Here is a 27,993-nt window from a genome sequence, read left to right on the forward strand (position 1 = left end):
CTGTAAACTTGACTTTTTAAACGGGAGCGATTTGATTCATTTGAATGATTTAAACATCAAATGGCAACAATATAAAAATCGATGTTAAGTCTTTTAAAACATTTGTATATTATGTATAAATGAAGTAGTTGTAAAGTATGTTTAGTGCTAACAAATTGTAAAGGAATAGTAATGTTAACCAGGCGAACGCTCAAATCGAGGTTTGGTTTCCGTGCGTGTTTAGTGATAACCTAAACAGAGAACCCAAAGCCTCTACGCCAGGACACTCCAAAGAGCGCATATTTAAGGATCTAATAGCTAGGCGGCCTCCCGACCTCAGTTCCTAAGGGAGTCCCCGAGATTAATTTAATTTTTTAATTCCCCATGGAATCGGTTTTCCTTTGATATGTTGCTTGATATTGAGTTGTCCACGAAAAAGCACGATTTGTTCGTCTACTGATAAGTTTTCTTCTCTTTCGAACTCTAAACATATTTGTCGAATATAATTGTACAATGGTCGGATTTTAAATAATCTATCATTAGAGTCTGTCGTCCGTACTTCAAGATTATTTGAAAAAATCTGTCTCTAGTCATATTTTCTATAAATATGGAAATACCTAATACCACGTACCAGTATAATCGAACTCTAGGAAATTCTAGAGTTCCAATAATAATATGCAATCCGAACAATGTTTTTATTTCCGATATATTGGTTTCTTTGAATTTACCACTCTTTTGCAAGCCATATATGTTTGTGTAATTAACCACTTCTTGAAAAAAATCATCAGGTAAATACTTTTGGAAGTAATCTAACGGACTCCTCCGGTACTACTTTCTTCCGGTTTTGCTAACGTATTCCTTAAAGTGTCAAAATGTTTTCTTCGCCATTTTATATTAGATTTGTCCGTTACAGTCAATATATATCTTCAATAAACATTTCATTTTTTGTACCTTCTGCCTCGGCATCTATTCGTGCTGAATATCTACAAGATGCTGACATTGGTTCATAGTTCTCTTTCTCATCATCGGTCAAGTCAATATCAGAATCTTGCTCTAACATTTCAAATATTTTGTTAACATCTTCTTCGTTAGTTGGGTTATAAATTTTGTTGAAAAAAAAAAATTCTATAACAAGCGTTTAGAAAAAAGTAACACTTTCTTGATACCATTTTTAACATAGGTACCTTCTCTTTTGTACTATTAGGACGAATTGGGCATAATTATGCATACTGATATTAACACGCACTTTATGACATATTTAATGGATTTTTTATTACAATTTCAGAAAACATAATATTATTTGAACATATAAGCCAAAACTCAAAGTATTATTTGCATTATAAACTATCATTAAATCATTTACAAAGTGTAAAAACATGCACTCGCCTCAATCTTCACAACAGTCACCGCAGAACTCATCATAAATTCTATTGTAACCAAAACCTGATCATACATAGCATTAATTGAATGAGTTAAGAATATTAACAAATATTTGGTCTATGCACACACAAATGTCGGAGGAGTAGATTAAGTAAAATAAAAATATTATAAGGCTTTAAACATTATGTGCATAATTCTGCACATGAGGTACAAATGGGTTAGGTAAGAGTGGTTCATATTAAGCGTCTTCAAACCTGAATAATGCCAATAACAGCGTAGATCCGGACTGAAAACCTGTATGTTTCTGAATATTATTTTCCCGTTTGTCATTCAAAGCTAGTACGAAAATCTTCTCTATTCTCTCTCTAATTGCCGTGTGTCACTTTATAGTGATGATAAAATAAAACAAGTGTTATGGTCTCACATAAATTTATTTCTTCATATACATTATGTAAAATTTTCGCGACTCCGCTGTGTCCCGAGACGCAGCGCGGGATTTAATAATTAGAAAATAATCGTCTACGAACTCCTACAGTAATTACATTGTCACGCCGCCCGCTAGCCACGTCGCGTCCGGTCGTTCAACTGCACTAAAACACACGCATCCGTTGAAGCGACGCCGCTTCGACAACAAGTTACGCTCTTCAGCAAACTATAATATTAAACAACGCAGAATGGCTAGAGGTTTACAATATCTGAATGTTAATTTGTACTACTAAACGAACAGGAGGTATAAAAGTACAATTTTTTCATATATTTATGTTAATTATTGCGGGAGTTATTTGAAAATGATTTAGTCACGAGTAATCAATAACTTCAAACGAAATCAACATTAAACAATATTTAAATTCATTATCATTATAATTCATAATTAAAATTGGAATAATTACAAACGGTGCGAACGATAACTTAAATCGTGAGGTGATTTCGACATAATATTATCTAGATTCAAAAAATTTCACTTAAAAAATAATCGTCAAAAGAACACATTGAAATTACTATATCAGTCTTCTACATTCAAATTAAACGTAACAATTGTCTGTTGAGGAACGAGAAATAATGAAATTACAGAATCAAAAAAATAAATTTGTACTAAAACAATGGAATTATATCTTACAGCACCTTCTTGTATGGCATGACATAACACAGATTAAAAATAATTAAAGTAACATTGATTACAGGTAAAACTCGTCACGTTAATAATACACTGGCGTTAAACACAGGGACGCATACGATTTTTGATAATTTTCTTTAAAAATATATAGCAATATAGTGTAACGCTCTATGAAATCATAAATGAATGTAATAATAAAGACAATAAACTAGGCTGAATAGAAATACATTAGCTTAAATTAGTTCGACAGTTTGTACAAGAGATCGATTGTGTGCGTAAGGAAGCGCCTACGCAGACTTAATGTGCTTGGGTACACTTTATATTTTTTAAATATCTGATTTGTTAAGACGGATGATAGAACACAGACGTAACAACACACATTACATATAATCACTGACTGGAAGAATTATAAAGTAATATACAAGATCTCATTACGTTAGCGGTAAGAAAATATATTACAAATAAAATCAACAAAAATCGGAATGGATACAGTTAACAAGCTAAAGCTCATGAAAATAATAAGGACTGCCCACGGTGGATGACATGCGAATGAAGCCGGACATTCTGTTGCTTGTAAATGCGCCCGGAACTCGGCTAAATACATGATTCAACAACGAGTATTAAATTTTCACTATCAATTTAACAATACTCTCATTACACCTACGTATGTCTCGTACTTTATCGATAATTTTAAAATTTCATTACAGCTAAGTGAAACGATTGGCAGTAGCGACCTCCGCGATCGAGTTCTATGGAAAGTTAGTTGTATACGTTACAGAGACGACTGACTGTAGTTGCGTTGGAAACGTGGACATTATGCGGAATGTTATTTGATATTCATAACAGTTCAATATGTAAACGGTAGTACAGTTATTAAAAAATATATATATGAATCGACATTAAAGTGTTTAGCATTGAAAAACCATTAAACTATTAAACAACATAATATTTCAAACGTAAAAGTTGAACACAAAAACATATTGATAATAGAATCCAACAGTTTCCACGCAATTCCAACTCATTCCAATATCAATTATATCCGGCGAGATTAATCGCGATCGTCGATTGTATGTAATCGAAATTCACTAATTGTGATGTGAATTCGCAACTTCTCGTTACATAGATCGCAATTTATTCCCTTACTTACTAAGTTAAAAGCTCAACTTTAACTTATAAGTAAATTGATACAAGTAGTAGGTATATTGTGTATAAAACGAGTGGAAAACCTAAAAAGTCTTACACGATACTAGGCAAGGGATTATTGTAAAAGATTAAATAACATACTACACTTAGAGATAGCTTAAAATAGTGTGATGAGGAATGGGAGGCTGCGGCCGCGCAGCCGACGAAACGATAACAACATTCAAAATAACCCGCGCCGTTAAACCCGAATGAGAAAAAGTAAAGTCAACACAACGCAGTGACTCGAGATGCCAACGCCGAATGCTTAACCGATTCACTTCTCGAATTCTGAATTCGATTCGATTCGAAACAAAACCGTCCGCTCGAATCGCGCCATCTTACGTTAATAGTACACAGACAAAACATTTTATCTACCTAAAAATAGATATGTCATCGAATCACCTTCATCTCTAAAGCAGGCAGTGATCACTAAAAATATATCGTACTTAATCTAATTACGGAAAAAAATATAGACCTTTTAATATATATACTGCTCAACTGTCCATCTGCGAAGAGCTTTCGTCACAATAGCCAATAATATTGTGTCATTCACATTTTAAACTTGCAATTGTAAACGTAACGGGTCATTAGTGAGAAATAATACAAGCACATCAAGGGAAATAACAGTAAACAGACGCATAGCATTTGTTATTAGGGTTAACATAAAATTTTAATCTTTAGATGCTGCCAAGTCGAAAGTAACTTAAATTTTATCTTCTGATTAAAGCTTAGCGATTAAATTAGCGGTCGTAGCGTATGCTGTATGAAGAAAAATAGCCTATATACAATGACATTGTTACGACTACGTACAGGGTTGACACAATTTAACACACGACACAGCCGATTCGTCTATAAAGTTGTTGCAACGCAATCACGGAACGAGACACCACATTTTACACTACTTAACGTACGTAACACCCGATATGAAAAATAAACTTCTAATTATAGCTGCAATAACTATTTATACATTTTACAATTGCATCGTACATAGTCGACCATCAGAGTTGATTGTCACATATATCGCGTAGTGCTTTCTCTCTAAGCGCACTCGTAATATCCACTAGTTATTTTATATTTGCAAATTAAAATTTTAATGGCGTTATTATAACATGGTTATTTATTTTATATAGTTTTTCTCTTAAATATAATTTTATTTTTAATTTAACGCATCTAATTGTAAACTGTTTTAGTGTGGATTTTAGTGACGCTATGTTTTACGTAATAGGACCACCTCCTCGTTTATCGATTATATCATATCGTCATCAATATCGACGTGGTAACATGTGGACTTTTAAATATGGCGTATTGTGTTTCTAACAGTATTTAATATTTAGATTCTTTTTATCAAAATTTCAAACAAAATGTTTTTTAACACAAAAAAAGAGATAGTGGATGTTTTATTTCATATAATAAATGATTCACGTCTATATTCATACAGTAGAGTTGTTTTTTTGTCCAGATGCTGATGTTATAGAAAGTATAAAGTGCTAAAGAGAGAACGAACAGTCTATATAGCTACCGTAAATAGATTATTGGATAGTAAATAGTATATTTAATACCCTTCCGTCTCACAATCATAATTATAATGGTCTCAATCGTAAAATTTACATCATAAGTTGCTTTCTCTAGGCACTGGTACACGATTAGCCTCAAGAGGATAACTGCAAGAACGAGTATATACGACCACGGCAACAACACTACACTAGACATGCAAGTTACTCGGAATCCTGTCGGAGAGAACACAAAATTGAATTTTTAATAAAAAAATTAACATATTGTCAATGGATGGTCTCATCCAGACCAGTTCTACATATATATGTTACAGATAAAACACGTTTTAGAACTTATTTTACTAAATACCTTTGTTAAAACTAGAAAGACTTAATTTCACAATTGAATATTCAAAATAGAAAGGATGTAATTCAATAAGGTTGCTTGTTTTGAAAAGGCGCCCCTTGTTTTTTCTTTTGTATGTTTAACATTTTTTAATTATATTTTAACCAATATGCGGGTGGTGTAAAATTATTATTTTTACTAGGCATATAAAAGTGTGTCATAGACCTTTTTAATTAATTTCTTTACATTTATAACAAAAAATAAGTACTATAGTTCTAATTTTAATTATTTGCGACAATTATTATTATTTAAAATCAAATATATAATTTTAAATAAGGCATTAAGTAAAAATTAGCTCTGACTAGGTAAAACACTCTGATGACAAACTAGTTTTAACTGTAACATATATATTTACAATTTCATCGTAACATAGCTTTCATTAAAGTTTGTACAGAGACGATTGATACCATTTCTATCAACTCTGTCATTAGACATGTAACATAATTGTGTAAAAAATGTATTTTATTTGTATTAAGTTTAAGTACATAAAAAGTTATTTAAAGGAAACGAACGACAGGTTCCGTGGCGGAGGCTTAGACGAGTAAGTCTCAGCGTCAGTTGACGTAGTGGTCGAACGAGCCCAGGTACTCCAACGCTGCGCGGTAGCAGAATTCATACTGGTCCTACGAAACGAACAGACATGTAAATAATTTTGAAATTTATTGCACACGGCTGAAAAAATTATAGATTAAATATATATTTTAATTATTATTGGCACAGATTATTAATGATCACCATCATTTTCTGTGGAATTTCAACTACCCGCCATTTTCAGTTCGAAGTTCCATAAGTTTTGAAATAACTGCTAAGTCTAATTTTAAGCACAATTTTTTATTTAAAAATGATGTGCTCCGCTCACTAGCGTTTCAAATGTGCAATTCTTTAAACTACGTCGGAGACTTCTACGTCGGTTCTTCTGAGGATCTCTTCATTTCTGGATTGCACTAGCAGCGATGCTCCGAGCTCTTCTCTATTGTTTTCTGGACTACTTCTCTGATCCGTATGTCACCACCGGCAACGGATACTATTGTAGTTAAAGACCTTTCTCTTCAGATATTGCAGTATTTATTTCTTTCGTCCGAATCACTGAATCGCTTATTTCGTACTATTGTGATTTATACATAGTTATTAGTATTTATTTTATCATGTTTCGTTTTTGTGTAGCTTTTTCATCTTAAGTTATGTAAGTGTAATTGCGGTGTGAAATGAATGTTTATCTATTTAAATATTATTTAAAGGCAGAAATGTATTCACCTCGGTCTGGACCATAGCGGGTCGCTGCGTGCGCAGCGTGCGTACCGTCTGGAACACGTCGAGCACGCCCTCGTACTGCATGCGCTCCAGCACCGTCGACAGCGTGATGAACACGCCCGTGCGCCCCACGCCCGCGCTGTTGAACCGACGTTCGCTCAAATGTGGCCCAACAATACAAGGTAAGGAACACCAATATTGGACCCTCGACTTAGGCAGTCACTTAAGGGTAGTAAGAAGACCGTAACACAGATCAATCAATTGTTTTAAAGTGATTAATCAAAGAGTTTTAACTGATGGACTTTTGAATTTTTAGCTTTAAAATCTATTAGTGTGTAAAGTATTGTAGTATTTAATTAGACTTAAATCTTGCAAAGTAGCGTTCATCAAGAGATTATTTTGATTATTTTTAATTTTTGTACGTAATGCATGCTATTTATCCTTAGACTTTTGTACTGTATTATCAATGTTAACTTGGAATCATTTCCTGCATATTTTTTTAAAAACTATAAAAAATGTTTTAGAGTCAATGCTTGTTGTAAATAGGTCATTCTCAAAATGTGAGCTCGCAAAAGACATTGATAAAGTGACCTTAATGTGAACCGTCACAAAAATATCTCACCTGCAGTGTACAGTGATGGGTCCATCCTGTCCGAATTGTTCCTTAGTCTTATGGACCTGGCCCAGAAAATCGATGAAACCTTCGCCACTCTTGGGCACGCCTTGCTCCGGCCAATCTGTGAACTGGAACTGACGCACTGTTCGCGAAGATCCGTCCCTGGCATCCGTTACCTATGACATTATCAGCCGTTATAAATTACACAGCGATTAATTATACTATTACTACACAGTATTACTAAATACAAAAAAATACGTAAGTACAATAATATAAAATTGTCTTATCTCTAGAAATAACTGCCAGTAGATTCCTCAATATATGTTGTGACTATAGGTGTTAAGATAATAAGATTTAATACTATAACAGATAATATAATCATTACTGACCTTGAATTCCCTCAAGATGTATTGAGGCATATTGTACTCTGCAATTGGATCAACTACAAAGCATTGGTAGCGTACAGAGCGATCAGACGGCCAGTACTGATGACATTTCTCCTGAAGAAAATATAAAAGAGAATTTATTTATTTTACAACCCAACGAGTTAAAATTAATTAGTACTTATGTTCTTGTTATAAACTTACCCTTCCCATTTCTTTCAATTTGGTCAGCATAACGATGATAGTAGAATTATGCTCCCAAAGCATTCGCCAGAAATCATCTGTTGTATCAGGTAATGGACCTTGGGTGGCGATGTAAGCGGCCCTGTATCTGTACCCGTCGACGAAGGACGCGTTGATATAGTCAGAGCCATCGCGAGGCGTTAAGCACACACGCGTGGACTCAAAAGGCAGAATATGAACCAGCCTATTCTTGTGTTTGTTGCAAGGCAAACTGGCGGAGACGAAGCGACTGGAATCGGCTTTCATATTAGCCAGTTTCTTAAACTCCAATTCCATTCCGTTTATATTTTCGATAGTGTCAACGCGCATTAGTTTTTGAATATGCGCATGCAAATTACGAGCCGGCACTTCTGTGTCGCCGCAAATGACAGCCTCCAGTAGGGCGTCGTGGATAAAAATGTACTGATCTTCAGTTTGCACCATGTAATTGCGTTGAGCTCGCAGACAAGTCACGTGACCGTAGATATCCACTGTACGTTCGTGTCGAGCCCTCTCTAGCATGGAATCGATGACTATGAAGCAACCAGTGCGCCCGACACCGGCGGAACAATGGACTACTAATGGACCAGCATCCGGAGGATTCAAAGCACGCACGCGACGTAGAAATTGCAAGAATGGAGCTGGATGATCAGGAACTCCGTGATCGGGCCAAGCGGTGAACTGTAATTGTTTAATCTCCCTTCGTTCGCTTCCTCCATTACGAGTAATTTGGAATGTACGAATACAATAGGTAGCCAATTCTTGTACTTCTGCGATCGTCACTGTCATCATACCATACGTTTCACTGCCTCGACTGGGCCAGTACTGATCGCATTTGATCCTAGTTCGTTCCTCTAATTTCGTCATCATGACGATTGTAGCTGTTCGTAACTCCCAACACATTCGCCAAAAATCAGCTAATGTTTCTTGAAGAGGACCCTGGGTCGCTACGTATGCGTTATGCTTGCGATAGCCGTCGCAGTAGTTTGCATTAATGTAATCACTCCCAAGTATTCCATCAATAGGCTGCAGGATAACACGGCTGTGGTCGTAGGCGATAACGTTGGCGTATCTATTTTTAGGTTTGTTGACTTCCATGTTAGAATGATCCCAAGTAAATTGCTGTCCGGGTTCTATACTTTCGTACTCCTGAGAGAACTTTAGGTTATCGTTAGCTTTAAGCCTATCAATGTGGTCCGCCAATTCTGAAATAGGAATTGGTGGATGAGAAATCATCGCTGGAGTCTGGAAGTTTAGACGCCTCATTTCAACAGGATCAGAAGGTGCTCCGAAGCCGACGTCAGCCGACATGAGAGGTCGTGTAACTGCAGCTTGATCAGGTGTTTTACAGGGTTGACGGCGTCTTTTTATAATAAATAATAAAACTAGGCAAAGGGAAAGCATTAAGGCGGCAATTATAGGCCCAATAACCCACAACATCCCAGCTTCTTTTCTATTTTCTTCGATGCGAATTTCTGGATCGCCGTTAATATCCTTGGGGTCTGGTCGACTTGGTTCTTCACCAGGAGGAGCTCCACGCATGTCCAGAGACAGATACTCCGAAAATGGACTAGATGTGTATAGGTGCTTTTGTGGTGTATCAACAACTGCTCTAACAAAAACTCTGTACTTTTTGTTCGGATTTAGTTTCCTATTAAGAAAACCTTCGTATGATTCATTGTTACCAAGGTGGAATGTATACAAAATATTTCTTTGTAGAAATTTAGCAGCGATATACGGAGCATTTTCATCGTCCGTTCTAGCGTTATTCTTTATTAAATCTTCTGTTAAAAATTGATCCGGGTGTTTATGGTTGTGCGCTTTATCGTCAGGAACAACAACTAAGTAATAGTGTGAAATAGGACCGTATTCTTCAGAGGCTTGTGGAAGAATTACTAAAATTTCATTTTCGACCACCCCGTAAAAATCGGGTTTTACCATTGGCTTAGGAGCAGCCATCTGAGTTGTTACAGTGATTTTAGTTGGTGGTCTGTAGGAATCGTCATTAGGAATTGCACTAACGTTTACATTATATGTAGTAAATGGCGAAAGATCATTTATCGAATGGGACATTTTATCGTGTTTAATAATAATTTCCCTTTTGAGAATCTCTTGAGTTTGGGTCATTCCGAGAGAGTCAACAAACTCTTTGATGGCGTTATACGAAATCTTATAACTAACGGGATTTAAGCGTAAAGGAGGAGACCATGAGAGCGTCATCGAGTGTGTAGAAACATCTTGAGCCCTCAGGTTTAAAGGCACTTCTTCGGGCCTAACTTTAACAGTAACCTTTTCAGACAATCTTCCTAAACCATCTGTTGTTTTTGCCGCCACTGCGACAGCGTACTCTGCAAATTTTTCTAAATTTTCAATATCAGCCGAATGCGTCACGTGAACCGTTTTTTGATTCCATTCATCTAAGTCTTCCACTGGAGTCATTGTGTAAAATATAACATATCCAATGACTTTTCTTCTCGACGGAACTGTTTCCCACCAAACCTCAATACCGGATTCTGAAGTAGCTACCGCCTTTACCGACATAGGCGCTCTTCCGATGTCCCTTTCAGTGTGTGCGGTTACGTCTTTGCTGTAAGGGCCCGGTCCTTGATCTGTGTAGGCTCGGACTTTGAAAACATAGTGAGCATCCTCTTCTAAGCCAGTAAAAACTGCTTTAGTAGACTCTTTAGTTTTTTCTACAAGCGATGATTGATCACCTTTTTTGTAAAATTGGATATCATATTTTTTTATTTGACCACTTCTATCTGCTCTTATAGGCGGTTCCCACGTTACGCTGATAATATCAGGTGTTTGAAAATGATATGTAACATTCGTTGGAGGCCCCTTCGGTGCTCCTTCAGGTGTAAGCCAATATTTAATATTTTCCTGACCAATACCAATATTATTCCTTCCAGCCAATCTGAATTCGTACTGTACACCTCTTTCCAGATCTGTTAATCTATGAGAGTTAACTTTGATCGCAAAGTTTTCTTCCTGCAGCAACTGATCCTTGATGCCGTATCTTAATCGGTAACCAATCAATTCACCATAAGTTTGAGTTGGCTTTGTCCACTCTAACTCTATAGATACGATTGGATCCCGCTCGAGAATTCTAAAAGAAAAATATCACTTTTAGTTTCTTACTCTTGGTATGGATATTAGTGTAAAATTTTAAGTACGAAATGTTAACTATTGCCATTACAATACTAACTTGAGGTTCACAGTAGGTCTATTTGGCACACCGCCGGGAGTTTTGACCATAACAGGTGGGCTGCGATCACCGTCGCCCTTACGAGTCAGTGCAGCCACTTGCACGCTGTAGCGCGTGTCTGGCTGCAGTCCCGACACGTTCAGTTCCAACACGGAATCGTCTATTACGTTGAAACGCATCGGATCGTTCAGTAGTGATTTGCCCTGTGATAACAAAATATGCGTTACTCTCGCTCAACTATTTTCTATCTCGCTAAGTATATATTATAAACATTTCTTGCCTTATTCATTTTTTATTCAGGTAATATCTTAAAAGGCACATTTTTTGTGCGTCATGATTAGAATGCTAGAAGGATGAGATTAAATTCTCCTATAAAGGAAATGTTAAACTTGGAGCTACAAGGGTTACAAATGCGCCCTGACCTGTGAAGGGTCCTAAACAAACTCAGACCTGGTTTTTTATGAGGTCACTTTTACATTATTATCAATATACTAGCAGAGTAAGTAATTCACACACAAAACTTATCACTTTCAACTTTAAGTTAACAACTTTAACTTTTTAAGCCTTTCACTTTAAAATAATTTCAGAGACATTACACGTGAGTGAATGAGGGCATGCCGTAAACAGTTGCCCACAAAAGAGTTACTAATTTTATTAAGTCTAGAGAAGGTATACACAGCTTAAATATAATATTCCTTTCAGGTTTTGTGTTTTTTCCATAGGTAAAGAAAACTACTCTATATTTATTTTACTAGCATTGGTTTCTCCACAAAAAGAGATATAACTTCAATGATTGTTAGTATTACCTCTTCCCGCATTTCTTGTACGTGGACGTGGTAGCCTCTAATGATGCCATTTTTTTCCTTCTCCTGCGGCGGCTTCCAAGTCACGTGCACGGCCGTTGAATTGATAGAGGTCACTTTGACGTCCTGGGGCTCACCCGGCACTGTAAACGCACCGGCATCTTGTTAGCAACTGAACCGTACATTCATTACCTTCGACCTAAACTCCCTATCAGCATCTACGGATACGTGCTAGAGAAAATATCTATCTAAAGCAATTTAGATTTAGGGGTATAAAGCGTTGGCGTTGGAGGCTTCTCGAAAAGCTTTGCAAAACTTTGATGGGAAACACTATTACCGTTATGCGGTCGGTAACGAACGTCAGCAATGCTGATAGAGTATTTGGGTCCTCGGCGTGTCTACACGCGCCTCCAGCATCTCGATCGGGCATTTGAATACCAACACACACAGATATATTCACGCCCTTACAAATCATCAAAACAATTAAAATTCATTACCTTTCAATCCACATCATTTAGATTAACTAAAATCGTCAAGCTTTTACAAAGAATAAACATTTAGTAAGTTCATCTATGAGTTTATAAGCGGAATTCCTATAACTAGTTTCTTTCTTTACAGGCTGCAAGGGATGCATGCTTCAGAATATAGACTTGGGTGGTAAAAAAGCCAGACTTGGTACTATAACACGCCAAGTCCCTTCCGAACCATCGATATGGCAAAGACATGCGTCTTTAAACAGTAACCACTTGCAGAATGTTCCAGAGTTAGGTGCTAGGAAGATTACGAACTACGTAAAGCGTAGGCACAAGCACGAACGCACATCGATACAAGCACTATAGTAATTTATACTCACTCCTTACGGCTGTACGGGTTACCAGCGGCCCATACAAAGTCAGTGACGAGAGAAAAAAGAGAAAAACGCATTCAAATACATTTAAGTCAAATTGTGCGTACATTGCAGGGCGAACGGAACTACTTAGTGAGAGATAACGAGTAGAACGCTTGTCGGCAAAATGGGCTACTCTTATTTCGCTTCCTTATGTACTTTGAGCTCTTTAGGCATTCCGGTTAAGCGGCTTGGGGCGCCGGCGTCGCTTGAGTCGTGCATCGCCTTTTCCTGCTCTTACTGCCATGTGAGACGTACGAGAGCATTCGCTCCAAGTGAACAGCACTCGGGGAACGACTTTGTTAAATATCCATTAACGCCGCGTCTTCGTCTGACAGCCGATGGTTCAACAAAACTTTACTTATCGTGAACAGGAAAAGACTTAACACATTATGAGAGGACGCTCCTTCGCCCTTCAGCCCTTCAAAATCACTCACACGCACATGTATTGATTAACGCGACGGCGCCGATCTATGTGTGTGTGCTTCACCAGTGTAAATCTTGTTGTCAATTGACGTCCGCTGTGCGCCGGTGTGTGTATTGCCTCGCTCCGTTGTGTCGATATCTTCTGTGAGTTGTGACAGTGTCAGGTGTCATTGTCCGTTGGCTGTGCTCTTCTAGAAAACTGTTCGATTTAATGTCAATTATGTACTCGAGGAGATAACGATGCCGAATACATAGCGTTCTTTATATGCCGCTTCAATCGATTGCAATAGCGTACGTTAGGCACAATAGTTTTTTTTTTGTATATTATGTCACAATATCTAGTGTGCATGCACGACGTTAGTTTGATAGAGGATACAGAAGAAGGAAGAAAGGCAGAGAAGTTGCTACTGGCGAGAGAGTGTAGCACAAGAGCGATTAAGACAGATAGAGAGATAGATATAAAGATAGATAGAGAGCGCGTACTCTAGTCCGAGCCGAGCAATCGGGGAATACAGGCGAAGTGTGTTAGGGATCTCATCCGTCGGATCCAGCGGGCCAATGGGTTCGAAATTTAAATTTGGAGTGGATCCTCGGGACGGTGCCGCTTCGACCCGCAGCCTTCCCGCTAAGAGTACAGGTAGTCAGTACAGTGAGTACGGAAGTAGTAGTTGTGAGTGGTAGCATGCGCGCGTGTCGTGTGGGACGGTATTGGTATTCAAATGCGGCGCTCGGGCCGTTGTGCGTTGTGCGCGCGACGCGGCCCAGGCGCATGAGGACGGCACTCATGCGTGTGAGCCTGTCGCGCGGTTGTCGCGCGATGTGTCACGCACTCGCTCTCTCACCTCGTGTTGTCGCTAGATGTGCTGAGTGCTTCCTAAAAGTGCACATTTGCCGCACGCAATCGCACTCGCACCTCCTGCACCGATTGCGTGCGGCAAACGTTCGTAAACCTATCTGGTGCCCAGTGAAATCAACTGAACGGAAAACGGTGCTGTGTCGTCAAAGAAAGCATGCAAAATTGTGTCCATCGCTAAATACTCAATAACTGTGCTTCAAAACCAATAATACAACGGTGCCGTCGACACTATAACAGGTGCAGTATAAACTCTTTTGCATTTCAGTGAGTGCCATCTTTAGCGGTCTGACAGATAGTCGATCGATGAGACGCGTTGTCGGAACAAATCATTACATGTGACAGTGAGTGGAAACAATATCAACACTATGCCGCTCGACACAGCGGCTAAAATACGGTGAAGTCGAATGAATTGCGTGATGGTTTATAAACAATATATACACTGAAACTCTCCGGCAAGCATATTTAAAAGTTTGTTACGAGAATTAACCTCCTTGTTTAGAATCCTGCTATATGCTTACAACAAAGAAACAAAAGAAAAAATGACATTAGTATCTTTGGAATTATTTGTTGCGAAACATGAGAGAACTATTAATATGCATTATGTTATCATGGAAACCCAACACCATTTGAATATATTCTATTTAATGATGTAAATACGATACAAGTGGAAACAATTCGAAGGGTTCCGGGATAATGAACAACGCAAAGAACAATTCATTATAATAATTACAATGGAGTATTTTATTTCCACTCGCATCGCTCTACTTGACGTGTATATAAAATCATCCACATGTTGAAGCCAAACAGAGACCGTTAGATATTAATTCACAAGTAATGAATGATTTTACTAATATCACCATATCCAACCCCGCAGCAAATTCAGAAACAACAAATTTAACATTTTACATATAAGGACATAATACATATGCAACATTAGAGAACATTGCTAGTTGCTCTTGTTAAAATATTGATGAACAAGTGATTTCAAATATATTCTCTGATGTTACACATTCAGTTACTTTTGTTAGTTATTACACAATGTAAGTGGAATGTTGATTAATAGCTTGTATTATTTCGTAGAGGCCCAACTTCATGACTCTTATGTATTGTAGATCGTGGTCTCAATTTCATAATACTGTTTGAGAAAATGTAAAAATGTGTGTAGAAGCTTCTATTCGTCACATAGTGGATAATTATGAATTAATTTAAAACATACTATTTATTTAGATGATTCGAGAGTTTATTTCGACAAAAGTAATAATAGTTTTTTCTTGTAAATTTTGTACACTGTTTATTATCAAAATACGTACTTTGTTTGTATTGATCTGAGAAGATGTAAAAATGCGTCAACACTAAAGTTCCTATCATACCGTGTCATACTGGATAATTTTTAATCAAAAAGGTATTAGTTTGAAATATATGATAATATGTGTTGAGATTTGTGTGTGTTGTAAAGGAAAGTCGTAAAATTGAGCCATCGTAAGCAAGCGAATTGTATGAACGTACCGTCTTCATGCGTGCGAACCGTGACAGGGTAGGAGGCGGGCCCGTCGCCCACGCTGGTGCCGGCCAACACCCACACGCGGTACTCGGTCCAGCGGCGAAGTTCATCCAGGACGAACTCCGTGCGGTTGAGCCGGACGACCGTCGCCTCCGAGTCGCCGCGGCCGGACTCCACGCAAAGCAACTTGTAGTACGCGATGCGACCGTTGGCCCTCTCCGCGGGCGGCGGCTGCCACGACACTCGTATCGCGGTTGGCGATATCGCAACCGCCGTCACATTCATAGGCGGCGCGCCGGGAACTGAAAGGCTTAGTCATCAGAGAAACCGACCGACCCACCCGCGACGACACCGAGACCGCTCACGAGGATAGCGCGGATTCCGTCCCCAAGCAATCATCCCAGTCGAAAAGTAAAACACAAATACAGTGGTTACGACAACCTAGTCGATGCAATCACTGAATGCGATTAAAGAATAAAAAAAATGTGCCAAAGTTAAAAAACGACGATGTAAATCGTCAAATTAAAATCGAGCATGCACATAGTTTTGTGTGTTTAATGTAGAATCCGCTCGCCCATACTACCAGTCCGTCACACATACTCCTGCCGGAAGAAAATCGTAATAATTATTTACTAGAGCACCGACACGAGGAACACAACACATCCGTATGTTATTTATTTTTCAAGCATTTTAAACTTACGAATACATCTAGTGTTCATTATGCCGTTAACGATTGTAACAATAAGAAAAATTCATAGAATAATCTCATCGAATAAAATTGATACATACGAACAACATAAAGCTACTACTAGGGTGTTGCGCGCACGCTTTTTAAATATTTTAGATTTAAATTTACTCGGGGGTGTTGCCCGAATGAAATTATTTTTATAAATCGAATATGAGCATCGTGAATGCAACACCGTTTCGACAAGTTAACAATTACAAAACACATATTATTGTGATATAAAAGTTGGTGCTTGTGCTTGTATTACTGGCGGCGTGCCGGGCAGGTGCGTTTATGTGAAATATTACAGTGGAAATTACCTGGAAAACCCACAACGGGTTTATATACTTTAATTCTTTTTTATTGTTTCGTTATTGGCTTGGAAGGAATCCAGTGTTTGTAGTATTTTACGACTGAACATAGGGGTCGCTATTGATTTCGATATAGAAATGTTATATTATTGAATGGACTGGATTCTTTAAGTTTATTGCATGTATTGTTTCCAAAACCTTGTCTATGGTCGATATTTTTAATAGTGGACTCGTTTCAAGCCAACAGTTGGTGTGCCGTCTGGTGTGTGTGTCGCGGCGTTGTACCAACATACCGTATTGTTTGGTCCGCACCGCGATGGGCGGGGTGGTAGCTCCCTCGCCGCGCTGCGAGCGTGCCGCCAGCCAGATGTAATACAGGGTGTTCGGGTACAGGCCGTTCAAAGTGTACGACTCCATCTTATGAATTCGTCTAGGAAAAATTAACTTGTTTGTAGCGTTATTGACAGTCGTAAAATTACTAACATGTTAATACTTCAGTTTCCACCGTTGAAGACACAAGCTTGTCTAAAATAGAGAGAGGATATTACTTAGCCTTAAGTTGAAGTGGTATAGAAGAGATCAATTTTATTCAAGTTTCTAACAAATTGAGTTCTTCCGGTATTCTTTTTATAACATACACAAGTATCCTCCATAAAAATAAAGGAATAAACGACCACCAAATTTAAATTGGAGATATTCCATATTACATCGAATAAACATTTAATCTAATGTTGTTGTTGGTAAGTTTATATTTATTTCCAAATTACCTCTGGCATCATATGCGAGTATTTTAAATTTTATATTTACTTTCAAAAAGTGGGTAATACTAAATGCCACAACTAATATTAGGAAGTAGATGTAGGTCATCATCATTTAGGCCGTAAGACGTCTGCTGCTAGGTATAGGGCTCCCCGATAGATTTCCAGTTAGTCCGGTTGTAAGCAGACTACATCTGACGCCTGTCTACCTTATGGGTGAATGTTTTATGTTGTGCTTGTCGGTCCGCGGGTTCCACTCTAGAACCCTAAAACTCCAGCGGCCATGTCTCGCTTCAACTCGCCCACTGGGTTATATCGTTCACTTTAATTCACTCTCGTAGATTAGAACTGAGCATTGCCCTCTTCACAGTATAATGAGAGAGTGTGAGTTTTCCAATTAGGCCCGATACATGTATAGACAGCATAAACAAATTAAAAACAAAAATGATGCATATCTTACTTCCGATGGTGTTCCTTCGCATAAGTGTCGTTCCAGTAGAGCTCGTAGGAGACGATCTGGTCTCCGGCGTGTGCGGGCTGCTGCCACTGCAACGTGACTGACGTCTCTCCAGCCTCCACCGCGACTAGATTTGACGGCTGCGACGGTACCCCTGTTTCCATAATTAAATTTAACTCGTTCAGTATGATGATATATAAGCCACAAGGAATCTTCTACTTGTGAAACGAAGTGGTCTCTGGTTGGCCACTATTACCCTAAGATTCCCAAGTGGTCTAGGTGGACACCCCCGAGCCCATCGGTTACTTGACGGGATAGCGTTGAAGAGAAAATAATTTCACAATTCAAAATCGAGGTTCCATGAAAATTTATTTGCTTTCAATTGTGAAAAACTGAAATATTGGGTTGACCTCACCAATCGATGTAGGCAAATAACATTTTGCAAAAAGGATCAGTGACTGGAAATTCTAGTTTCGGGAAGGTTACCCTGGGACTTAGGAACTTGATTTAGATTATCGTAGAAGACGACTTAAAATTTATTCTGATTGTTTATTGTTTATCTGATTATTCATCGTTTAATGTAGAAAATCGGTACAAAATAATAACAAATAATTATCACGTATGGTTTAGCATATCGCGAGGTACCGGTTTTCTATAACTTGGAACGAACATAAAATGGGGAATCCCTCCTTTACTTCAAAAGACAATTTATTTAATTTAAAAAGTATTACTGCCCGAAGAAAAGGCCGATTAAAACTTACCTTGTTGAGTCTTGACTTGTACTGGAGCCGATACTGGTCCGAGACCGACGGATGTGAGCGCCTGCACGCGTATGGTGTATACTGTGTGTGGGGTCAACTCGTTGATGGTTGTCAAGTGGCTGTTGTCCAGCTGTGGGAAACGGTTCCAGTGTCATGAAATGAATAAGGCCATTGACCTGTTATTATCATTTTAATAATTATTATGTCAGCCGATAAACGCCCACTTCAAAACACAGGGCTCTGTTATCCGTACATTTAGGTTCTACCCACGCTGCCTGTACCAGTTAGCCGTTGCCACTCGAGAACCTTTAATTTACAAGACCGATGTGCCCACTGACAGCAAATCAGACGAGTAATTCTATTTTTATTAACGTTGCACCAATAGTTAAAAAAAATCACTAATTGCGATAATACCTCTATTTGAAGTTAATTGTTAATTGTTGATAATTATTTTCATGACCATCCATGATGTACTACTCTTTATTGTAAGTAAATAAATGACAACAGCATTCTACCATCTTTTTATTAAAGGGACCACAAGCGTTACGTAACGGTGACGCAAGGCATGAAAAACCAAATAAAAATTACGTTTTAATTTTTGACATTATTTATGCATTGAATTAAACAACTGTGACCGTATTCGTTGCATATATTTTAACATTCTTTAGAAATTTACAGACATTTCAAATGAAAATTAATATATTATTTACCATAATAATAAAAACATTTGAAAGTTCCGTTTGTTGACAAGAGAAATAATTTGAAATTGTATATAACTATATTATTCTAATATATTAAAATTTAATACCCAGTATCTCTGTTAAGTAAAAAAATAAATCTATGACAATTTATTTTGCGAGAAGTAATATTTGAAATAATATACATAAAAAAACAGATTTGCAAGCCGCATCTTGCTTGTAACACGACGATCATATTATCATTAGTCGAAATTTATTGTATGTAAACAAAACATGTGGCTCCATCATTTATAATGTACAAAATTTGGAACTATCAACCTGCGATAATGTTTCCGTCCTAATGTAAAACGAAAACCGTAATAGAAAAAAGTATATCTGTAACTCACCATCTGAGAATTCCACGACTGCAGAGGTTGCGACGGATCCGTGGTGTAATAGATTTTATAGCCCTGCAGCAAATACATTTTTGTTAAAAGTTTTCACCAAACACACTTAACATGGGCAACAATATTCATCATCGCTATCATTATTTGAGCCGTGGACGTCCTTTGATGAACTTGACATCCCTCATGCTGCCCACTGGGATATCCACTTATAAATCCTCTGGACTATGCGGATTACTTTAGTCCGTCTACAGATCTCATTCTTGACCAAATTTTCACTACTACGTGAATCATAATATAAAATATATTTCAACATTTTCTTGAAACTCGAGATGAGATTTGACCGATGAATTTTAGGATTAGATATCAAAGCGAATTATATAACATAGTGTATATAATGATGTCAAGTGATGTAACGAATTCTGACCCTTGTCACACATTTCACGCTGCGTTGGACCAATGAGGTTATTTTTTATTCTGGAATATAGGTAGTCTTAAAATCGTTACATGTTTGGCTAAAACAAATACTATTTTTCTTTTATTTTTTTGACAATTATTAAACGAGCTAACGTCTCGATAGATAATCTATTAAAGTAATAACTGAAAGTGAACTAGATAATATACAGGATGATTGGTTGTAATTATAGAAGGTTAAAGGTGTGAATGTATAACTTATGAATGTAGACCACTGTATGGTACTCCCCATCTAAAAATCAATGGATTCAGAAATGAAAAGGCGTTTTCTTAATATTTCATTGTGATAACTTTATATAGGTTCGATCAACCTGAAGATGAGTGTACAAGCTTTTGTAATAGGTTTTTGCTGACAAATGAGCTATTTATTCACCCCTTTAAAGTTACACCTATAAACAATCATCTTGTATATAAAATAAAGTCAATTACGTTTTAAGATTCAATTAAGTTTATCAAAAAGAGTCGTCCTCGTGAGAACGTGAATACAAAAGTTGTATACTACGTATATAGTATAGGAGGATAAGAAACCGTGGGAACGCTTCTGATACTAATGAAGCCTACTTAACGCTTCGCCGACAACTTAAATATTAAGTACGCTGTTTGACAAGAATTCAAATTCGAGACAAACTTAATAAAGAGGATTAATTACCTTTTTAAATTGTTTATAATTAAATTTGGGTCGGAGCATTAATTCACGAGGCTTTTAAAATGTATTTTCGTTGCCCAAATTTTGTATTGAAGTGAAGCGGTCACAGAGTGTTCGAATTAACCAACATTGACAACGGTTCCAGAAAGCGCGTAGTAACGGAAAATAAAAGTTTATGTTAGTCTGTGTAAATGGAAATAAAGATCAGGCAATTTTTATATTTTCCTTAATAAGGTAGGGGTGAGGTTCCCACGGAGAGAAGAATTCAAAAAAATTACTTATTCCATACAACTGACAAAACCAATTAAAAAAACTATATATAGATTTTTTATTAATTATAATTTGCATCGCTGGTCTTTTTTTTACAATATTTTTTCGCTTTTACTGTGCGCAGATAGGAGAGGGTTGCCGCTTTTTGATACAGATCTTTCTGCTTTCAGCTGCGAGTCACGAGAGAGTAGTATCATTATTTACAATTTTTCTTATACAATTTTTGTTATGAGTACAGCTAAAATTTATGCATATTAACAATACAATTTGGAAGTTTTACTCAAATGTACATTAGTTGGTACATTATTTTACTTCAAATCTCTGCCAAAGCGCTACAGACCGGTAAATGCCTTGAGTAATGCAAGAGCGGAAGACTTGTGATCGTAGGTCGCAGGTTCGGTTTCCGGGATATACAATCTTATATAATTCACAATTTTTGTGCATTACCACTAATCAAAGTAACATCGCAATTCTGTGGGTAGTTTAACGCAAAATAGGTTAGTAGTTGTTGTCTAGACCCTTTGACCTATGTCCTTAAAAGATAAAACATTATATGTTTTATTAATTAAAATGATTTTGTCGTGACTTACCGTAACTTGACCGTTTGGAGTCTCGGGCTCCTCCCATTGTATGACCATAGTGCTAGAGCTGAGCGGACGGACTTGCACGTTCCTTGGCGCTGAACCCGGTTCTGTGTGATAATTAAGCACATGTTAAAAATAGAAGAGTTGAACGAAACCATAAAATGTCTTTAATATTTAAAAGAACGTATATACACATTATCATTTATCATCATCATTTCAACCGAAAGACGTTCATGACTGGCTTTCCTTAGAGACTTCAAAGAAAAACTAAACAAGGTCATCTTATCACCTTATGGGTGAACATTCTACACTGTGCTTGCCGATTCGTGGTATTATTACTTTCGAAATTTTTTATAAGAGTTAATGTAATTCCTATCATTATTGCATACATAATACGATATCGTTTCATCCCCGGACAGCGGTTAAATTATTTTTGTAAAGTTCATCAAAGGTCGAAAAGATCATTCAGAATTAACAAAGATAATTTAAAAACAACAACGTGTTCATGTTAACAGCTTAACTGGTTTAAAATACAATTAGGGACTTCCCCGTAACTGTTACGTAATAGAGTTCCGAAAACTACTCTAGGCTAAATTTGTTATGCCAGCAATACTTATAGGGACCTTCGTCTAAATATTTATTTGAGGTAAATGCCATAAAGAGCCGTAACAAAGGAAATAATACAGAAACGACGCGACATTAAATTAAGTTGGCCCGTTTCATCTCAATTGAGTGCGGAATGGAAATAAAAATAATATGAAGGAAGTACAAAGGAATTGTTAATGGGGCTAGTAATTGCGGACGTCGTCACGTAAAACAGGGTGTCACTCAATGAATAAGCTGCCTCATTGCACTGGTGATCCCGGAGAAAGAAAACAGTGTTGTTTTATTAAAAGGCCATAATCCCAGTACACGGGCCGACGACGATCCACAAAGTCTCTTTTTTTATTCGAAGCGCAGAGAGGAAACGTCCTCGGACAATCTGGAGGAATGAAACGGCTCTCCGCTCCGTTGAATTCACGAGGTCGGTGCTTTGATTTAACTTTAACCAGTGTTGCTTTTATATTAAAATTATTACTTATAAGTTTATATTGCATATGGTTAGTTATATTTTTTATTATGTGCTCCAGAGTGTTTTCTCAGACATTTATTAATAACACTGCGGGTTTTAATCATTGCTATCTATAAACACTAGAAATCTATTTTGTAAAGGATAATGGACACCGTGTAATCATTAATATACAGGTTGATACATGTATTCAACACAAAAGTAAAAGCTTTTGCGGGATGTATAGGTCATTAGTCGGCAAAAAGCTTCAAACCTTTTACACCTATAACCAATCAACCTGTACAGTACAGAATAATAATATAATTAAAAAAATTAAGTAATAAATATATTATATAACAATTATATGTAGAAAGCAGTATAGTAACAATGATAATTTGTTAGAAGTGGCCAGAACAAAAATGTTATTAAAAATATGTAAAAATATAAAAGAGAATTTCTATCGTTTAATTTCATAAATTGGCGGTATTTAACAAATCTTTCTAGGTTTGTTACATGATTATTAAAGATTTGCATACGGAGTTAGTCAGCGATAAAGTTCCGATATGCTTTGATTAGCTTTTGGTAATGAAACTCCATTTCGTTCTACTATTTACAACTGGGTCAACGAGTTCAAGGGAAATCTTCACAGCTTGTGTTTTGCCGACAAAGATAAAGAGAATAGGAAATGTAGAAAAAAAGATGATTTCCTTATTCTTTGGTCCGACAGGCGCTATTATAAAACAATTACTGTTGAAAACAGTAACACCAAAGTAGTACACTAGCATTTGTTTGCCTGTCGTTTGGTGAATAAATCGCGAACAACGTCTACGCAGCAGAGTTGTTCTTTCTCAGGACAACCCGTCATTGCAGTCAATCAAAAGAAAAAACAAATATTTAACTATGGCATTTGTGAAATTGTTTGAGCATCGTCAATATCAAGTTTTGCACCAATTCATTTATTACAAAAAATTAAAGAAAACCTTTGTGAAATACGGTATAAGAATACCGAATAAGCGGTAGCTGAACCAATAGAATAGGCCCAATAAGTGAATTATAAATTTATATTTATTTTAAATTTTGGTGTTTTTAAAACTTAAAAAGTAAAACTTCACGACACTAAGCAATTTCTTTTATTTGTAATAATATGGTAGAATCGCAAAAAATAAACATAAATTGTGGGTCCTAAGTAAAAGTTATAATCCTGTATACCCACGATAGTTACCACTAATACCAGAAAAAATATTTTCCTTCAAGTTCGTAATTTTCTCTGTTTACAGTACGCTATGAAAGGCAATATCCGATTGCTCCTTTAGCAGAAAATAACAAACAGAAAAACGAGCTAAATTGACATCTTAAGAAAAATTGTTTGTCAAAAGAACAGGCGACGTATTGAATTATAAAGAGGATTGAAAACATTTATAATTTACTTTTTAAATATATTTGTTACTTGTCTAATGTTTATTTTAGGCATATGTTCTTGTGTACATTTTAAGTAATTACATAAGTAAATTGAAGAAAACCTTTTAGCTTTATTTTTGGAAGATCGACTAAAAACAGCTTTATTTTTAATAAGCATCAAATAGTGATGATTATCAATAAAACATTATTTTTTTATAATTTTTTTAGACTCTATGACGTCTGAAGTAACTCACTACGGCATAAACAAAATTTTGGAACCTAATAAGACAGTAGACATGGTATGACGTTAGACATACAAGTATTGTTGTTAGTTTGTAGGATTCCTATGAGTCGTTTGTCTCAGTTTGACTTGTATGAGATATATATATATATATATATATATCTATATATATATATATATATATATTACACACGTCATTGTAAATAGTTCAGAGGACAATTTTCTTTAAACACAGTAATCACGTAGCGATTAAATATAATAAAAACATGCACGAAATTTTGTGTTAATTGTGTTTGCATAAGCTGATTACGGACGACGAAATGGCCGTCATGGAATACAGCAATTGCTGTGTAATGCGCCGTATAATTGTAGGGTACGTTTTTTATGTTAATATGAAAAATATTAACGACGAAAACTCGAAGGTTTTTATTTACGCTTGTAAAAATAGTACGTCATGTGCATGCATTTTATATCACTTATTATGTATTGGATTTTTAAAAGGGTATTATAGTCATTTTTATTATTTAAATAACTTCTTGCAAAGCTTGAAGAGCTCTGTTAGTACAACTCGACTTCATTTCAATATGGGTCACTCATCAGCACAGAGGTGGTACGAGAAATGTTCCCAAGAAACATATATATATATAAAATATCAAAGAGTCGCCCATATTGAGTGGTCACCACAAAGTCCAAATTCGCCGCATTTTTTTTCTAAAACCTCCTCTAAAAGAGTAGGCTTCTTTAAATCGCTTAAAACACTTGCTAAATTTAAGCAAAACATTCGAGAAGAAATTACGGCGCTTTCAATAGTGAAATGTTCCCGAAGATGTGGAGGACATTCAGATGAAATAATTTTCCAAAAAGTTAATTTCCTTTCCTCTTCCTTTCCTTTGTTTATCAAATAATAAATATCCCGATGTATAAATTGCTAAAAAATTATCAAAGCACAAAGTATTTTAATTTTTTTCATAAATTAACATAATGATTACTTCCTTTTTACATGTAAAGGAGTGCTTCCTTTACATGTAAAAAGTACAAATAAATATGAATCTAGAAATTTGCATTTTACTACACTTGAGAACTGATTTACAATAGTTATAACTATCACACAATTTTCGTATTTTAATACTTACTGGCGCCTCCATATAACGAATCCACTGTAATGCGTGCAAGAAGAAAACACTTTTAATAAGCAAAATCCCTCCACCGATAATCCAAATACATCTATAAATATACTTGGTGCAAATGAAAACAGAAATCACGTGTGTCATAAATAATACTTTATTGTCGGAGTTAACCCTATAAAAGAAATGGTGCATGAGGAGAGCAAAAACCAATCCTCTAAAACTACCACAAAAAGTGCAAACAAATAAAAAGTACAAAATGAAAAACACGGAAATTCAGTTCAAAACCGAACTTACATTAAGCAGCCGATGCCACGTAGCATATAACGTTGGCATGAAAAAACGACCAAAGAAAACACCTTAAAACTCATAGTTCAGCTTATAAAGCAAAAGATACATAGAAATAACTTGAAGCGATGAAATAATGTCTAGACGGTAATCTCGAAGCGACCAATAAAACTGGAAGAAGCGTATGTATCGATGAAATTTGAAATCATTTAAACAATATCATAAATTCAATATATCTCAAGTTATTTAATTAAGTAATACACATGCATATTAAATTAGAAACGCTTTTACAATAACGTTTTTTTTTTAAATCATCATTATTGCAGTCTACGTCCGCTGCAGAATATAGATCTGTCTTATATATATTTCCAATATCACCGGACGGAAGCGGCCTGGGACCGGCGTCGTACGACGAGTTTTAGCAGGCTTGGTCTTCATTTACAAGCCTCAAGCTCTCGATCATCTGTCCGGTGCACTATGTGGCTTGCCTACCACTACTATCTAAACTTTCACATCCGCTGAGTTATTTCAGTTATTTTCGTTTACCTACAGATATATACATTTCTTCGATCTCGTAGCAACTGTGAGCTTGCCCGAAATCGCTGACCACGTTTCACTGCCGTAATTCATTACTGGTAATATCTGGTACACATTGGTCGTAGAATTTCTTAAAGCATTGAGAGGTAAAATATCTAGTGTTTATAATTAATAATTATTATTTAATTTCTTTTATAAATTTAAAATTAGATTGCCCTGTATCAAATTTATTCTATGTTAGTATTAAATCAAATGAATTTCACCTGTTTCTCCCGTCGTGATGACCGCAGGCGATGAAGGTGCGCCTCTACCGATGTTGTTCACTGCGATTACGTACATTTCATATTCGGTGTAAGGGGAAAGATTTGTCACCGAGTAGTACTGAGTGATAACTCCGGAGATCTCGCTAAAGGCCTGTAAATTATTGTCAAAAGGATTAATTATTATCCCGTTTACCGGACCATGTTTAATAACAACTTATATAGTTTTAGGATATGAAGTATAAAATTGTTTTAAGAAGGAACACATAAAACAAAAGATTAAAAAAAAGACTAATCTAAAGTGTAAATATTTATTACTGCAGCTTAGATTAACTATTGTCTGGTAAATATCGAGTTATAAGACCGCCGAGTGTACCATATGAATTGTTTCTTTTTTCTCCTCTATTTATGGTCTATGGCAGTGATTCCCAAAGTGGTCTATATCGACCCCTAGGAGTCTATGACAACCTGCAAGCGGTCTACGACAGCGAAAAAAAATTTGGGGTCCATGATAATTTATTATTAAAGCATCAGGTTCATCCTTCACACTGAAAATATTGACTTATTGCTTATATTATTTTATTTATAGTTTATTTTATGTTTATTTAATGTTACGTATATTTTACATAACAGATACAAAATTTTATTTTGAGTAGTTTTAATTTAAATTCAATTAATAAATGTATAAATTAACATGCGTTTTTATTTTAAGTTTTTAACACTAAACTTCACTACAGTTAGAAATTTACAGGAAATCAATATCAGGTAAGTAAGGAGTCTATCAAACACTGAAAAACATGGCAAGGGGTCTACGACACAAAAAAGTTTGGGGGAACGCTGGTCTATGGTATACAAAAAAGTATTAATAATAAAAATGATAATATAACAATGGTGTATGTGTATGATTCTGATATTTGTTCCAATTATTCATGTGAAAGTTACTACAACTCACTTGATTTGCATATTTAGGTTTATACTGTATGACGTAATATTGGGGTTCCTCGGGTCCGCCGTAGGTCCACGCCAAACGAACCGTTGTAGCTGTGATCTCCGATGCTCTGACTTCAGTTGGTGCGCCCGGTAATGCTGCAAAAACAACGATCGTTAGTAAATTAAGTCATTATCATGTCTTCGGAGAAAATAGACATCTTTGAAATGCTGGCGCAATGTATTGACAATGCTGCAGATAGTCGTCAAGATATTAAATGAACTTTAAAGAGATATTAACGTATGACTATAACCTGTAACAAATTAAAACGTTTTACGAGGTCGAAGTACTAATCCGTGGTCAGACCAGATCGCAGGCGCTAAAGCTACCAATTAGTATT

General features: G+C 36.3%; 1 protein-coding gene across 2 annotated transcripts in view; it reads right to left on the minus strand.

The window, feature by feature from the left end:
* Positions 1-1,782: 1,782 nt before the first annotated feature.
* The window catches only part of Lar (tyrosine-protein phosphatase Lar), a 457,256-nt gene continuing 431,045 nt past the window's right edge, over positions 1,783-27,993 (minus strand). The window contains exons 10-24 of one of the 2 annotated variants that reach the window (XM_068762566.1): positions 27,618-27,751; positions 26,669-26,819; positions 21,776-21,876; positions 19,799-19,861; positions 18,715-18,844; positions 17,957-18,107; positions 17,032-17,168; positions 15,709-16,005; positions 12,038-12,177; positions 11,232-11,434; positions 8,006-11,132; positions 7,808-7,918; positions 7,425-7,594; positions 6,806-6,941; positions 1,783-6,174 (exon numbers count right to left, since the gene is read on the minus strand). In XM_068762566.1, coding sequence (XP_068618667.1) covers positions 6,106-6,174; positions 6,806-6,941; positions 7,425-7,594; positions 7,808-7,918; positions 8,006-11,132; positions 11,232-11,434; positions 12,038-12,177; positions 15,709-16,005; positions 17,032-17,168; positions 17,957-18,107; positions 18,715-18,844; positions 19,799-19,861; positions 21,776-21,876; positions 26,669-26,819; positions 27,618-27,751 — 5,120 coding nt within the window. In that variant the 3' untranslated portion in view covers positions 1,783-6,105. The remainder of the gene's footprint in view (positions 6,175-6,805; positions 6,942-7,424; positions 7,595-7,807; positions 7,919-8,005; positions 11,133-11,231; positions 11,435-12,037; positions 12,178-15,708; positions 16,006-17,031; positions 17,169-17,956; positions 18,108-18,714; positions 18,845-19,798; positions 19,862-21,775; positions 21,877-26,668; positions 26,820-27,617; positions 27,752-27,993) is intronic. The other variant, XM_068762567.1, reaches the window with a different exon arrangement.

The sequence above is a fragment of the Battus philenor genome, unplaced genomic scaffold, assembly GCF_028537555.1.
Source record: "Battus philenor isolate CCGP_79_NKW_IND1 unplaced genomic scaffold, ilBatPhil1.0.hap1 SCAF_16, whole genome shotgun sequence".
Classification (NCBI taxonomy): Eukaryota; Metazoa; Arthropoda; class Insecta; order Lepidoptera; family Papilionidae; genus Battus; species Battus philenor.